Source organism: Ahaetulla prasina, chromosome 1, assembly GCF_028640845.1.
Source record: "Ahaetulla prasina isolate Xishuangbanna chromosome 1, ASM2864084v1, whole genome shotgun sequence".
Classification (NCBI taxonomy): Eukaryota; Metazoa; Chordata; class Lepidosauria; order Squamata; family Colubridae; genus Ahaetulla; species Ahaetulla prasina.
The window spans coordinates 371,947,264-371,962,987 of record NC_080539.1 but is presented as its reverse complement, the minus strand read 5'-3'; the positions used below and the strand labels follow the sequence as shown (position 1 = coordinate 371,962,987).

The 15,724-nt window shown below is 43.4% G+C and overlaps 2 protein-coding genes across 6 annotated transcripts in view; both read left to right on the top strand.

Moving 5' to 3' along the window:
* UHRF1 (ubiquitin like with PHD and ring finger domains 1) overlaps positions 1-5,718 on the top strand; it is a 41,212-nt gene extending 35,494 nt beyond the window's left edge. For all 3 annotated transcript variants that reach the window (XM_058163590.1, XM_058163593.1, XM_058163591.1), the window contains exons 13-17: positions 67-204; positions 319-421; positions 524-681; positions 2,086-2,184; positions 4,345-5,718. In XM_058163590.1, the coding sequence (XP_058019573.1) occupies positions 67-204; positions 319-421; positions 524-681; positions 2,086-2,184; positions 4,345-4,491 (645 nt within the window). In that variant the 3' untranslated portion in view covers positions 4,492-5,718. The remainder of the gene's footprint in view (positions 1-66; positions 205-318; positions 422-523; positions 682-2,085; positions 2,185-4,344) is intronic.
* Positions 5,719-10,850: 5,132 nt separating this feature from the next.
* The window catches only part of KDM4B (lysine demethylase 4B), a 299,919-nt gene continuing 295,045 nt past the window's right edge, over positions 10,851-15,724 (top strand). The window contains exon 1 of one of the 3 annotated variants that reach the window (XM_058163589.1): positions 10,851-11,133. The gene's annotated coding sequence lies outside the window, so the exon portion shown is untranslated. The remainder of the gene's footprint in view (positions 11,134-15,724) is intronic. The other 2 variants (XM_058163588.1, XM_058163587.1) reach the window with 2 other exon arrangements.

Below are 15,724 nucleotides of genomic sequence, written 5' to 3'. Positions count from 1 at the left end.
TACCTTAACTACTACAACAAACTGTTTCTATGGGATTGAAACCTGTTTCTCTGTTCCCTTTTACAGGTAGTTAAATATTGGCCCGAAACAGGGAAATCTGGCTTCTTGGTTTGGCGTTACATGCTCAGGAGAGATGATGAAGAGCCAGCCCCTTGGACCAGAGAAGGCAAAGAGAGGATGAAGAAACTGGGCCTGACCATGCAGGTACATAGGGGAGGGCGTGTGTGGGTCTTGTAAAGGGCGGCGATGAGCAGCCATCCATGGTCTTGACAGGAAGCTGTTATGTCACAACTTACTTTTTCACCATCCCTGCTTTAGTATCCCGAAGGGTACCTGGAAGCCGTTGCAAACAAAGATAAAGAAAACAGCAAGAAAATAGAAGAAGAATCCCCAGTTCAAGGGAAGAGGAAAAGGAAATCCGGTAAATGATCTTCCTGAGTTGAGTTCCCTGCACATTTTTTTGTGGTCCCTCTTCGATGAATGAATGATGTAGTAAATTCTGTGTGGTTGTGGACTTTTCCAGGAAACGATTCGGACCTTTGTGCCTCTCCTGCCACTACCCCAAAGAAAACTAAAGTTGAAGTCTACAAACTCACTCCCCAGCAGAAGGCTCTTATCAAAGACGATGAAGCCAACACCAAGTTGTGGAATGAAGCACTAGAAGCCCTGAAGGAAGGACCGGTACGTAGGGAGATCATAACTGATGGTCACGGGTTGCTGTGCTTGGTTTTGGAGATGACCTGGTCTTCAAGTGCTGTGGAATGAAACGATGGGATTGTAGCAATGAGAGGAAATGATTTTGAAAGCATTGTTGCAAAAGCCCATCAGAGCCTGAATTGCCTATAAATGAATTTAGCACTCAGGGAGAAAACCAATGGAAGAGAATATTGGTAGCTCAGGGTTGAACGGTGAGACCTTTGGTGCTCTCTGAACTGAGTTGTTTTCTTGCAGACATTTCATGACCCAACTAGTAATGTCATCAGTTTTAGAAGGGAGTGGGGTTTGTGAAGAGGAGGAGAACTGTGGGGTTCCTTGGTGCTCTCTGAGCTTGGTTGTTTTCTTGCAGGCATTTCATGACCCAGCTAGATAACATCATCAGGGATGGAAGGAAGTGAGGTTTGCTCTCTGTTTATATACAGAGTATCTTATCCTGTTGGTGGTGGTGGTGGGGTTCCTAGTTTAAAAGTTTACTTTATTGTCATTGCACCTTGTACAACGAAATTAAATGCCATCTTCAGTGTACATGATAACTATAAAAATAAAACACAAACACGCAACCTTCACATTCTATACAATTGAATTGAAAACCCAATCTTGCATTAGTAATACGGTGGTTCCTTGATTAGGCTTTTGTTGAAGGGAACATGATTAGGCTCTGAACCAAGAAAACAACCAAGCTCAGAGAGCACCAAGGGCCCCTTCGTCCTCCTCCTCCTCCTCTCCACAAACCCCATTCCCTTCTAACACTGATGATGTTACCTAGTTGGGTCATGAAATGTCTGCAAGGAAACAACCAACCTTATAGGACAAGGATTCCCCCATGTATTTATGATGGTTGCAGGATCCCAGAGTCATGGGATCCCCTTTTGTGACCTGGCGAGCAAAAGTCATTAGGGAAGCCAGATTCTCTTAACGCCCGGGTTACAAACTTTTAACAACTGCAGTGATTCACTTAACAAATATGGCAAGAAAGGTCGTAAAATGAGGAAAATTCACTTAAGAAATTCTAACTTAGCAACACAAATTTTGGGCTCAATTGTGATTGCAAGCCAAAAGACTACCTGTAATGCTGGTTGCTAAATGCCTGAATTTTGATCATGTGACTGTGAAGATGCCGCAACGGTTGTAAGAGAGGGGGCCTGCTGTAAGTCACTGGTTTTGAGTGCCACTGTAACTTCGAGCGGCCACTAAACAAATGGTTGTAAGATGATAGTACACCACGAGGATAACACAGTTCTCTTTGCAGTAATGGAGGCATGAAGTCAGGCTTCTCCAAGGCCAGGCGGCCAAGCGGAACATTTCCTGGGTCAGGGATAAGGCAGGATGAGGCTGAGGATTAACTACCTTATTTCTCTCTCCCGGCAGAAATTCCTGAGCAAAGTGGAGGAAACCTTTCTGTGCATCTGCTGCCAAGAGCTGGTTTTTCGACCAATCACCACAGTTTGCCAGCACAACGTATGTAAGGTGAGCCACTGTCCTGTTTCACGTTTACCTGCAAAGGTGGCCCAGGGCTTTGCTTAAGAAGCTCTGGGTAGGCAGGGCATGGTGAGACAAGGTCATGATAGAAAGTACAGGCAGCCCAGGGGCCGGATGCGTCATGCGCAGGCCACGCCCACCCCAGCTCCACGAAAGGGAAAAACATCACAATCACTGCATGTTTGACACCCGTATTCCAGAACTTTCCTCACTGAGCGATGTGGTCATTAAGTGAGCCCCGTCTGATTTTATCACCTTTTTTGCTGGGGTTGTTAAATCAAATCTGGGTTCCCCTTTTGATTTTGCTGGTCTCTTCCACTGCATACCAGACCTGCCCTTTATAGTTACGTTTTCATCAGAGGAACGTGTGCCTGCTCTCTGGTGTCTTAATTGGAGAGGAAGTGTCAGGTGTGAAGACTTGGGAGCTCACATCAAATTCCCAGTTAAGATGATTTATTGCCCATGGCTGTACACAAAAATCTAGTCAACTAATGGTTAGCACTAAATTGGGGTTAAGTAAGAGTCAACCGAATTCAAGGAGGGCTGGACTCAGATTGTTTGTGGGAACCTAGGGACTCTAGGCCAGGGGTCAGAGGTGGGTTTCAGCAAGTTCTGACCAGTTCTGGAGAACCGGTAGCGGAAGTATTGAGTAGTTTGGAGAACCGTTAGTAAAAATTCTGACTGGCCCATCCCCATCTATTCTCTGCCTCCCGAGTCCCAGCTGATCGGGAGGAAATGAGGATTTTGCAGCAACCTTCCACGGATTGGGGAGGGAATGGGGATTTTGCAGTATCCTCCTGGAGTGGGGTGGGAATGGAGATTTCACAGTATCCTTCTCCTGGAGTAGGGAGGGAATGGGGATTTTGCAGTATCCTTCCCCCGGAGTGGGGTGGGAATGGAGATTTTACAGTATCCTTCCCCTGCCACGCCCACCAAGCCATGCCACACCCACCAAGCCATACCGACAAAACTGGTAGTAAAAAAGTTTGAAACCCACCATTGCCAGGGGTCTCCAAACTTTTGGACCTCAGGGACCACAAAATTCATAATTTTAAATCCCGTGGACCGCTGGGGGGAGGAGAGGCTCAGCCGCCTTTCGGGCCTACCTGTTTACTTCTCCGAGGCCTCCAGATGGGAGGCCAAAGAGAAAGCGCCTGGTCCAGGCACACAGCCTGGAAACCTCTTTTGTGTTCCTTCTCTCAAGAAACTCGGTCAACCTGAGGGAAGGAAAACAAGGACGGGCTGACTGACGCTGGCTTGCTGACATGGTTGGGAAAGTCGGTCCCATATTCCAGAGCTGTAGTAGTCACAGGACTGGCCCTTTGGTCATCTTGGAGCAGCTCCTTCACCCGGGTGCACTGGCCTGCAGCATCCTCAGGGTCAAGTGATCAAAATTAGAGCGCATGGCAACCGACATGCATTTACAACCGCTGGAGCATTCTGGGATCATGCGATTACCATTTGTGGCCTGCCCCAGGGATTTTGAAGAAGCAAAGGCATTGGAGGAAGCTGGAATCACTTAATGACAGTGGTGGTTCGCTTAATGACTGCAATGGAATGTATGGATGATTTTGGGGTATGAGGGAAAGAGATGCTGCCTAGGAGACAAATCAGACGAGAGGGTGGGAAGCAGGATTCGTTCAACAACTGCTGCAGAAAAGGTTGTAAATCAGGTGCAACCCATCTAACAACTGCCTCATCCAGCAACGGAACTCCCAGTCCCAGTGTTGGTCGTAAATTGAGGAGTACCTGTGCGTGGAACTAATTTGACAACCAAATTGGAAATACTGGTTACAGAAAGTGTTGGAATCTAAACATAAAACAAAAAGACTTGGATTATAATTCCACCACCCAAAACATAACAGTTTTAAGGGTAGATTTTTTACATCTTATTTTTATGCTTTTTTTTAAAAAAATTAAATGTTTCCCACAAAAGTGGAACTCGGAGTTTAATCCCGCTCTCCTCCATCCCTGCTTCTCCAGCTTACATAGAACCTCCACAATTAAACTTTAAAGAGATTTGTTCCACTGGATTTACATTTTTAATCTGCTTTGGACCAAAATCTTCTCCGGGAGGGAGGATTAGGTTGATCAAAGTTGTTGTTTAAGCACAAGTCCCATTGTTCGCTTTTGTCTGTTTTCTTCTAGGACTGCCTGGATCGATCATTTCGAGCCAAAGTCTACAGCTGCCCAGCCTGCCGCTACGATCTCGGCAAAAACTACATGATGGAAGTCAACCAACCCCTGCAGGATCTTCTCGTTCAGCTCTTCCCAGGTTACGGCAACGGACGGTGATTCTGTAAAGCACTTCTCATTTCCGTTTTTGGGAGTTTAGTTCTGTTTTTTGTCTTGCCCCTTCGGGAGAAAAAAAAAACGTGTGTGATTTTGGTGGGGTTTTATTTAAATAAATAACCTTTTGGAAAAACTTCTGTCTCTGTTCCCCCTTCCCAGCCCCACCCTCCAAAAAAAAAAAAAAGCCAAGATTGAGCAACTTGCTCTATGCATATATATATATGTATGTATAAAATTTGGTAGCATTTCCAATTAACATATATACGGATCAGAGCATAGGTCGAAGGGAACCTTATTGCTTGTCAGAAACCTGCTATTAAATTGGGGCGAAGCCATTCTCACGAATCAAATCTTGTATGTAGCTCAATTAATTGCTAGAACAATCTTCTGAAGCAATGGATCCCGGGCTATAAGTTTGAAGTGTTTTAGCTGTTTTTAAGGTGGCATTTTGGGGGTGCTTCTGCGTAATGCGGCTTGAGCTTCAGCATTTTCCCTCGGTTGTGTCGAGATTCCATTGTTTTATTTGTGTGTATTGTTTATTTTTGTTTTTAAAAGCCACGGTTCTTCCTTATCATCCGTTTGTCTTAAGAGCCTTTATGCAAAATGGCTACCTCTGCCTTTGTATCTGCCAGCCAGGTGCTGCTTCCTAATTTTTGTGCTGTCTTATGGGAACATATAAAAGCCATTGAAAAGGACAATTTAACAGTCCTCTTTGCTGATCAGACTGATCTCTGAACCCTTAAAAAAAACAAAAAAACACTCCAAGCTGCCAGAGGAAAGTTTTGTTCTTGGAATTATCAACTGTAATATTATCATTCTGTATCGTTAGTTTTAGATGATCATCTTGCAGTCCGCATGCGTGTTTCTTAACCTGCTAATTCTGAATTTTCTAGTTTTGCTTAGGATGGGAAACTAGATATGTAATTAGTTTTTGAATGGAAAATCTTGACGATATATTCAGCGGTCAGTTTTTTTCTCACCTCAACAATCGCAATACTCTACAGTGAATACCTCAACATAATAAATAAACCAGGGTTGCTAAATAAATCACTCTTCACGTTAAACAGACTGGAACAAATGTACTTGTTTTTTGCATTTTTATAAATCTGTAATAATGTTCAGAAGAAAGCAACTTTTTTTACCTTTCTGAATTATGCTAATTTTGTACAAACAGAAGTTCTCAAAATAAAATACATTTCCTATCAAAAAGATCATGTGCCTTCTTGAATGCTGAAATAGTTTTGAGTTAGTTTGCTGTTTCTATCAGTAGATTTCATACATCTAGTTGCTGGGATCTGGGCAATTAATGACTTGCAAGAATGTAATTCAGTTAAAACCATTCATTTTAGTGATTGTTCAAAATTACAATGACACTGAAAAAAGTGTCTTACGACCATTTTTTTACACGATTGTTGCAGCATCACGGTGGTCACGTGATCAAAATTCGGATGCTTGGCAACCCGTTCATATTTCTGACGGTTGCAGTGTCCCGGAGTCATGTGATCCCCTGTTGCAACCTGAGAAGCAAAGTCAATTGCGAAGCCGGATTCACTTCCCAACCTTGTTTCTAACGTAATGACTGCAGTGATTCGCTTTACAACTGTGGCAAGAAAGAGCGCATTATGGGGCAAAACTCACATAACAACTGTCTTGCTTAGCGACAGAAATCTTGGGCTCCATTGTGATCGTAAGTTAAAGATTACTTGTAATTTTTGTGTGTGGGGGGTATCTGTTGTAACTTTAAACAATCATTAAGTGGCCAGTTGTAAGTTGAAGACTACCTATATACTTTTATGCTATTAATTACTTCCCAAAGCTTCCTACGCAATATAGCCTGGATCAGTGTTTCCCAATCTTGGCAATGTGGAACTTCAACTTCCCAGCATGGGGAATTCTAGGAGTTGAAGTCCATGTATCTTATTAAAGTTGCCAGATTTGAAAATCACTGGATTAAATAATTGGGCGAGAACCAGTTTAGTATAATAGTTAAAAAGACCAGATGAGAAATTGGGAGCCCTCAGGCACCAACTCAGTGGGGTGACTTTTAGGCCAGCCCTTCTTTCTCCACCCTCAGGAGAAGACAAAGGCCATTTACTTCCAAAAATTTGATCCAGGCAATTGCCAGGAGTCAAAACCAACTCAGGCCTATGAAAACAGGGATGGCTGATTTTAGGAGTTGGAGAGGTTGAAAGTCAGCACAGCCAGGATATGAACCTTTGGAACGATCTATCTAAACATGGAGGAGACTGAGACTTCAAAATTGAATAGCCTTACCAGGCTCAGCCCATCAATTCCTCCCATTGCCTTTTAAAGTTGGGAAAAAAGTTTTCTTGGCACTTTTAAAGCCACATTTCTTTTTCCTTCCCCAAAGCACGGAACAGATTAGGGATCCTTTCACAAAATGACAGGCCACCTTGATACCGCCTTCACAGAAATCTCTAATTAACAGGAAGTCTCCTTTAATTAGCAAAAACTTTTGGAGGATGGGCCGGGGGGGGGGGAAAGGGGGCATATGCTCCAAACCAATGTACCTTTGTGCGTCTTAACTGGTTTTGTGTGCACTTGTTCAGAAGTAAAATAAAAACCCTGCATATTTCTCCAGTCTAAATTGTCCAATTCTTCATCCGGGTTTTACAAACCTGTCAGTGCTCTGTCTCTTTAAATAAAGGTGATCTCTGATTAAACTTTACCAGCTTACTGGGAACCAAATTGGGTACAGGTAGTTCTAGACTTTGGAGTATTATTGAGTGGTAAATGTTCGTTGTTAAGCAAGGCAGTTTTTAAACGAATCACTGCAGTTGTTAAGTGAACCTGCGGTTGTTAAGTGAATCTGGCTTCCCCCACTGACTTTGCTTGTCAGAACCTGGCTGGGAAGGTAGGAAATGGTGATCTCATGACCCCAGAACTGTCATAAATACATGCCAGTTGTCAAGCATCCGAATTTTGACTCCTTGACCATGGGGATGTTGCAACCGTCAAAAGTGGGGGAGCTGGTCAAGTTACTTTTTTTCAGTGCTTCTGTAATTTTGAGGGGTCATTAAACAAGTGGTTGTAAGTTGAGGAGTACCTGTAATGTTACTTGTACAGAATCGTTGCACATCTGACTGCCTTACTAGAGAAAAAGCCAAAACAACTTTCTTTTTGTCTGACTTTGAAAATCTTCCTACGTAGGATTTCAGAACCAGCCTGGGATAGAGATTAAAATTGTTGGACCAAGACTGGGCAGGCTGATAAGTTTAGTTCCCATCCATTCAGTTTATAATTTACAAATTAGAAATGAATTAAATTGAACTTATAATTAATTAAATATAGACAGTTATAGCTACTGGGCAGAATGGCTGGGATCGTGGCAAGATGCATTTACTACATATTATGAAGTGCAGGATAAAACTAGAGAAGGAAAAAAGGAACATTTTTTTTATATCCCATAAATGTAAAAATTATATAGAATTTATACATAAAGAAGCAATATTTAATTTGATTTATCCATTTAATGTATAAATACGATAAAAATTAGATATGAATAGCATATGGTATCTAGAGAGATCATGCAATCACCAATATAAAAATTTAATTGAAAGTGTCAGCAAATCTATCCATCCATCCATCCATCCATCCATCCATCCATCCATCCATCCATCCATCCATCCATCTCTATGCATCATCTATCCATCCAACCTCTCCATCACCCATCCGTCTGCATACCTACCTATCCATCCATTCATCCATCTAATTATCTATCCATCATCTATCTGTCCGTCCGTCTGTCCATCCGTCCACCCTCTCCCTCCCCCCATAAGAGATGTGGCCAATGCAATATAAGGGATAAAATATTAAAATGGAACCATAATAAAATCACCCTATTGCGAAGCCACAGAATTGCAACGGGATGGATATTTTAATTGAATAGATTGGTAGATACAGTAGTGGCCAAAATTGTGGAAATCTTTTGGGAAAAGTGTATTTTCTAAAACTAGCTAATAGCACCACTTTTTTTGGAGTATTACCATAAAATTATATATCAATGGAAAGATAATTTAATTAAGAATGTAATGCAATAACTTTTATGAAGGATTTGCTACGGGAATAGCAGTTACAGTAGAAAGAAAAGTGAAACATAGAAAAAATGAGATATACAAAAATGATCACCATGTCAGTTAATACTTCGTTGGGTAATCTTTAGCATGAATGACGGCCTTACAATGCCACACCCATCAAGCCACGGCCACAGAATCGGTAGTAAAAAATTTTGAAACCCACCACTGATCCAAATGGTACCACTTCAAGCACAGTTTGATTGCAGAAATCCTTTTTAATACCCATTTCATCCAGCTTCATAACTTGTAATGCTTTTTAGATGCTTTTTATTAGAATAAGCACTTTGGCAAGATCTTTTTGGATTTTGCTCTTGAGTTTTTCCTTTTTTAAAAAAAAAAAATCCTTTAAAATCTCTTTCAGGTTTTCCTGTTTTTTCAGGTTTGTTCTTTCTCGTTTTCTAAGAAAAAAGTGTCACTGAAGTTTGGATTGCATTTTGAAAAACATTTCCCCCCCCCCCACAAGCAATAAAATAAACTATAGCATCTTTCAGATTCTGTACTGACTCCGTTAGTACTTTCTCTGTCCGGAATTCAAAATAATTTTGATCCTTTCCAATCTGGCAATCTTGGATGTATGAATGAATGATGCTACAGTAGTGGCCAAAATTGTGGAAACCTTTTGGGAAAAGTGTATTTTCTAAAACTAGCTAATAACACCCCTTTTTTTGGAGTAGTACCAGGGGTGAAATCTAAAAATTTTTCCCCTACCGGTTCTGTGGGCGTGGCTTAATTGGTGGGTGTGGTTTGGGGGGTCAGGTGACTGAATGAGCATGGTCGATAATAATAAAGAATGAAAATAATAAAATATACAAAACTTGGGAGGCACCGGTCTACTTTCTTTAAAAATAGAGGCCCCGGTTTACCAATTGCCTTTTACTGAGAGGTCCCAGTCTAACAAGTGCCTTTTTTTGGCAGGCACCGGTCTACCTTCTTTAAAAATAGAGGCCCCGGTTTACTAGCTGCCTACAGCGCTCATCAGTTGTACTGCAGCCCTTTGCAGCTATATCACCACTGAGAGCTTCAAGGACAGAGACGAGCAACAGCGAGGCGTGGGCATTGGGGGAGGGGGCAGGGATTTTTGCTACCGGTTCTCCGAACTACCTGCCCCAATAGCTACCGGATCGTTGTGATCCAGTCTGAACCGGGAGCATTTCACCCGAGTAGTACCATAAAATTATATATCAGTGGAAAGATACTTTAATCAAGAACGTAATGTCATAACTTCTGAAGGAATTGCTATTAGAATAGCAGTTACAGTAAAAGGAAAAGTGAAACACGTAGAAAAAATGATATACAAAAATTATCCCCATAGAAAAACCGAGATATACAAAAATTATCACCATGTCAGTTAATATTTTGTTGGGTAACCTTTAGCATGAATGATGGCCTTACAACATCTTCCCATGGAGTGAACCAAGTCTTTGGTTCTGCAGCAGTTATCATGTGAAACCAAGATTGAATTATTGCTTCTATTAACTGGGTTTTATTGCTGGGTCGCTTCTGACTTAACAAGTTTCTTTAGTCGGCTCCATAGATTTTCAATTGGGTTAAGAAAATCTGGGCTATTCCCAGGCCATTCCAGCAGTGGAATAGGATTATCTTGAAAGTCCCCCCCCAAAAGTGGGGTTATTAGCCATCAAACCTCAAAAATACACTTTTCCCAAAAGGTTTCCAGTTTTGGCCACTATTGCAGATAGAATCAAGATCCGAGGGCAAATTATAGATTATCACTTAGGAGAAGAGTCCCAATGGGTAGTGGGTCTCCTCCCCTCTCCCAGCATAGGTGCAATGCTATGCACGCTCCAACTCCCACCCGAGGATCGGGACCCTTATGTGGGTCTCCCCCATTTTTTGCCCACTGGATTGCTGTGCAACGTGTAAGCAAACTCGCGTGGGGGAAATAGCAGAAGGGAGGCGGGGAAAAGCGTGTGTGGGCGTGGTCTTCGGAAAAGAAGCCGCCCACTCCTCCCCGATTGGTGCGCCAGGCCCCGCAAACCCCTCCCACCCCCGCACGGCTGCTGCTGTGCACGTCCTCACGTAGGCCGCCCGCGTCGCTTCACCCATCGCTTCCCAAGAGGGCCCGAAAGGGCGTGGCCGGGCCTCGCTCGGCCCGGCCCACCTTTTCTTCCTCCCCCTCCTCCAATCCGAGCGGCGGTCGCCATCCAACCCCTCCTCCGCGCGACTTCTCATTGGTCGCCTCCCGACCAATGACCAGCGCCGGAGCGGAAGTGGGGGGGAGAGAGAGAGAAAAGAAAGGCGACGCGAGCCCCCCGGAGCTCTTTAACCAGCGGGGAGGCGGGGCCCGGCGCGCGGGGTAAAGCCATTGGCGGAGACGCCCGTGGACCTCGCTTTGCGATTGGCGGGGCCGGCTGTCCCTCCGCGCGGGGCAGCAGCCAATCGGCGGCCGGTGGCGGGGGCTGTTCGGCCGTTGGAGGCGGAGGAGAAGCAAACGGCTGTTTTCAGAGGCGCCCCTCCCCCCTCCCGCCGCTCTGCTCCCCTCAGCGGCCACTCTGAGAGGCGACGACGCGACGGGAGCCGCTGCCCACCGGTAAGGCGAGCGTCGTCGTCCGTCGAGGGCTGGGCGATTTACCTCAGGGGAGGGGGCGGGAGAGCCAGTGGGCCGTCCGTCGCCGCCGCCTGGCCTGGGCCGCGACTCCTGAGGGCTACCGAGGCCCTTCCCTCCCCCACACACTTCACGCGAGGGACGAGAAGGGCCTGTAAACCCGTGTGGGGAGTCACGTCACGCGGGGTCTGCAGCCCTGGAGTTCGAGACCCTACTCCCCCCTCGAGCATGGGGCTTCTGACGGGGAAAGAGTGAGGGGGGGGGGTTGTCGTTTGGGGAGTGGGGGGGACCTGCATGCCGTCGCGGCCCTCCCCCCCTCAGTAGAGAGACCCGCGCCCTGAGGTTTCCATGCCCGAAGCTGGAGAGAATCCGGGATTGTTCGAAAGGTTCCTAGAGGTCATCTAGTCCACCCCACACCCCCAGTCCCTCAGCATCCTCACTTCTTAGGCAGGCCCCGCCTCTTCTTGGAGAGAGAGAGGATGTCTCTCTCTCCTTGGAGGTTCCTTCCGTTCGGGGGTGGGTGGGTGGGTTTCGCGGATATGTCTTACAGGTAGTCCTCAGCTTGCGACGGGTAACGGAACACCCAACCCCTGAATTCTGGTTGCTAAGCGAGACGGTTGTTAAGTGAGTTGACCACCTTCGTTGCCCATGGCGGTTGACTGTTAACAGGGTTGTTCGAAGGCTTGACTTTTTGCTTGTGGCGGAAGAGCGCAAAGCAAAAGAGGATCCCGTGGATTTCATACATAGGAATCGGTTGACAAGCGGGCTGAATTTTTTTTTTTTGGATCACGTTGACCGTGGGGAGGCTGCGGCGGTTATAAGGGCGAAAAATGATCCTAAGTCGCTTTTTTCAGTGGCGTTAATTTTGAACGGTCGTTAAATGAACTGCTGCAAGTCGAGGACTACCTGTATTGTACAAGGGGGGGGGTCTCTCACAACCTTTAGGATGTGTGGACTTCAACTCCCAGAATTCTCCACTCCCAGACAGCTGAAAGTTGCTGAGTTTGAGAGACATGGTTGTGCGGTATTGTGCCTCCTGTCCTCTAAAGCAGGGGTCTCCAACCTTGGTCCCTTTAAGACTTGTGGACTTCAACTCCCAGAGTTCCTCAGCCAGCTTTGCTGGCTGAGGAGCTCTGGGAGTTGAAGTCCACAAGTCTTAAAGGGACCAAGGTTGGAGACCCCTGCTCTAATGGGATGTTTATAGGTATGTCCTTGTGGGCCCTTTGAAAGTGGTTAATGTATTCCCCATCCAACCTTAGTTTAAACTGTGTGGCGTTTCCCAACCGTAGCAGGTTGAAGATGGGTGGACTTCAACTCCCAGGATTCCCCAGCCATCGTGCTTTAAGATAGTTGGGTTTCAACTCCCAAGAATTCCTCATCCAGCATGCTTTAAGTCCAACTATCTTTAAGATAGTTGGACTTAAAGCAGCGCACTGGCTGGGGAATTCTGGGAATTGAAGTCTACATATCTTCAACCCGCCAAGGTTAGGAAACACTGCTCTAGGATATTGTTTCTGGACTCCGCGGTTCACACTGTCCTTTGTTGCATCCCTGTCCTGAAATGGCTCCAGTACTAAAATGGAAGTCTGCCAATGCAAAATATAATTTTATGATTTTAAAAGTATTATTTGAGGTAGCCTGAAAGCTCCATTTTAATTTTTAGTAGCCAAGTTGCATCCTTCAAGTTGCACCCAGCTTGTTAGCAATCAGTTTTCTTCACTATTTTCACACATGCTTTCTTCAGTTTCCGCTCTGTGACTTAAACATTGTTTTTTCATAGATTTTACAAATTTATAATTCTTCCAATTTCTTTTCTGTGGCATTAATAAAATGCTGCCAAGTATGCAGACCAGGATTGTTTATGTTGAATGGGGCAGTGTTTTGCATGGTATTAGGTGTTGGTGCCACCTAATAAACCTGCAAACCATATATCCAGCTTGCTAATGAGAATTTCATGGGTGTTTTATTGGGTGCTTGGCTGAAGTCATGTCACAGTATATCTGCAGCTTTCTCACAATTTACTGAGGAATTAATAGATTAAAGGAATGGAATGAGATTATCCAGAGTTTGTTCTTCATAAATCTAAGCTAACATCTAGACATCAGTGCGTTATTTTCATAGTGTTTGCATTTTATGATTTGCTCTGAATCCCTTCAAGGGATCCGTTCATATGAGACTGGCTGATACCTTGGTCTTTGGGTCCTTTTCCTTTTGCTCCTTTTGGTTCATTTTTGAAGACTATTTCAATATTGTTCAGTCTTCCCAATTTTGATGAGTTGCAACTCTGATTGTCCCAAAGATGCACCGTGTTGGTCATGCTGGCTGTAAGTTTTGATGAAATTGATATCAGGCTGATATATTGTCTTCCCTTTCTCCAATAATGGAGGGAAAGAGATGAACATGGGAATTAGAATGGAATAAATTCTTCTTTAAAAAATTGGTCTAATAAGTTTTGTTTATATAGCACTGAATTGAAGTCCACTTTCGCTGAACAAGATATGCAAATCAAGGTTCTGGTTGATAGTTTAATATGGTTTATTATTTGTATGCATTGCAAATCCAGAAAATTAAAGTGTCACCTGATAGAACCTAAGAAGTAGGATTTCCTTTCCTCTGGAATAATTTCAGTTGTTACCCTGGTTTTAAGTAAGTCTTGATGACTTGGCTCTTTCTACACACTTGGACCACTTTTTGGAGAATATGTGATCTTGAGGGTTTTGATTTTATTGCTCTTTGTGGATATTTGTCATTTGTTTCTGCTATATATAATGTATTCTACTTTGTACTAATGTGTGCTGCCCTGAGTTGTTATGAGTCAAGCAGCCTTAGAAATTTGATAAATAGAATTGGGTTGAGCAAGGCAAGCATGTTGTGAAAATAAAACAGTATACTTTTTAAAACCAACATTTTTTTTGATTGAAAGGAATCTTGAGTTTCATGTGAAGGCATAAGATACTTCAAGCACTCCTCTCTCATTTAACAGTATTCAGAAGTCTTGTGCAAGGGACAGAAATAAGTTGACAAGTGGAATTTTGATGGAGGATTAAATCTAAGTCAGATTTGCTTTTGTTATGTTTTATTTTTTTTCCCCATATCTGAATTCGTGAGAGAGAAGTTGCTTCATGAGAGAAGGGGTGTATAATGGGGAGAATTTAGACATACAGAAATGTACAATGCAGTAATTTGCATCCCTTCCTCCCAGTTGCATAAAGAGGAGGATGATAGCATGTTCACAAACTGGAAACTAAAACCTGCTGCCACTTCAGGAACAGATTACTGCTGTTCACTGCTAAATGCAGGATTAAATATGTTAGTGGTGGAGGTGACTCAATGTTAAGAGCAAAAGTCGCACTTCCATCCTTAGGAATGAATTATAGCAACAACATGATTGCTGGTGGCCACTGAAAGAACAGACTGCAGGACTAGATGGATCAGGAATCTGATCCAGCAAGACACATTTTATGTTCTGATGTCTTGTCAGGGATTTTTGAAATTGTAGTGACTATTTCCATTCAGTCATAAAAAAATGAATAGATTTGAGTATAATAATGTATTTATTAATACTATTTATATATTCTTTGTTCAGATAAAATGTAGAATTATGAAATATAATTAGCATATAGAGAGCTAGTTAGGTGTAAGTGGTTAATTGTGCCAGATTAGAAAACCAGCAGAATATGAGTTGTATAGGTGATCCTCATTTATTGAATTGAATACCTTATTTACATCACCATGATGTAAAAAAGATGTTGAGACTCTAGAAAGAGTGCAGAGAAGAGCAACAAAGGTGATTAGGGGACTGGAGGCTAAAAGATGAAGAACAGTTGCTGACTGAGTTTGGCCAGTCTAGAGAAAAGAAGGACTAGAGGTGATTTACGGTTTTCCAATATCTCATGGGTTGCCAGAAAGAAAAGGTCCACCTATTCTCCAAAGCATCTGAAGGCAAGATAAGAAGCAATGGGTGGAAACTAATCAAGGAGAGAAGCAACCTAGAATTAAGGAGAAATTTCCTGACAGTTAAAACAATTAACCAGTGGACCAACTTGCCTCTGGCAGTTGTGAGTGCTCCATCACTGGAAATTTTTAAAACGAGATTAGACAGCCATTTGTCTGAAATGGGTATAGATTAGAGTTTCCTGCCTGAGAGTGGGTTGGACTAGAAGACCTTCAAGGTTCCCTTCCAACTCTGTTATTCTATTCTTATTTCTAGTCCTAGTCCTGTTCTATTCTATAGTGTGATTAGACACACAAGGAATTTGTCTCAGGTTCAGAAGCACTCAGCCTACATGCAACACAACAGACACCATCATCATTATCGTAAAATTTATAAAAGGGGGAAGTAAAGAAGATGAGGATAAATAATATTACAGCTGCTATATGTGTGTGTTTATATACATAGACATTAGACAGAACTGTAAGAATTAGGTGTTCAGAAGAGTGATGACAAGAGGGGGAAAACTGGCCCTGTATTTAGTTGTCTTGATATACAACTAGACACTTGTTTAACTAGCACTTGTTCAGTGACCAAGTGACAACAGTGCTGCACAAGTGGTAATGACCAGTCCTCACATTTGTG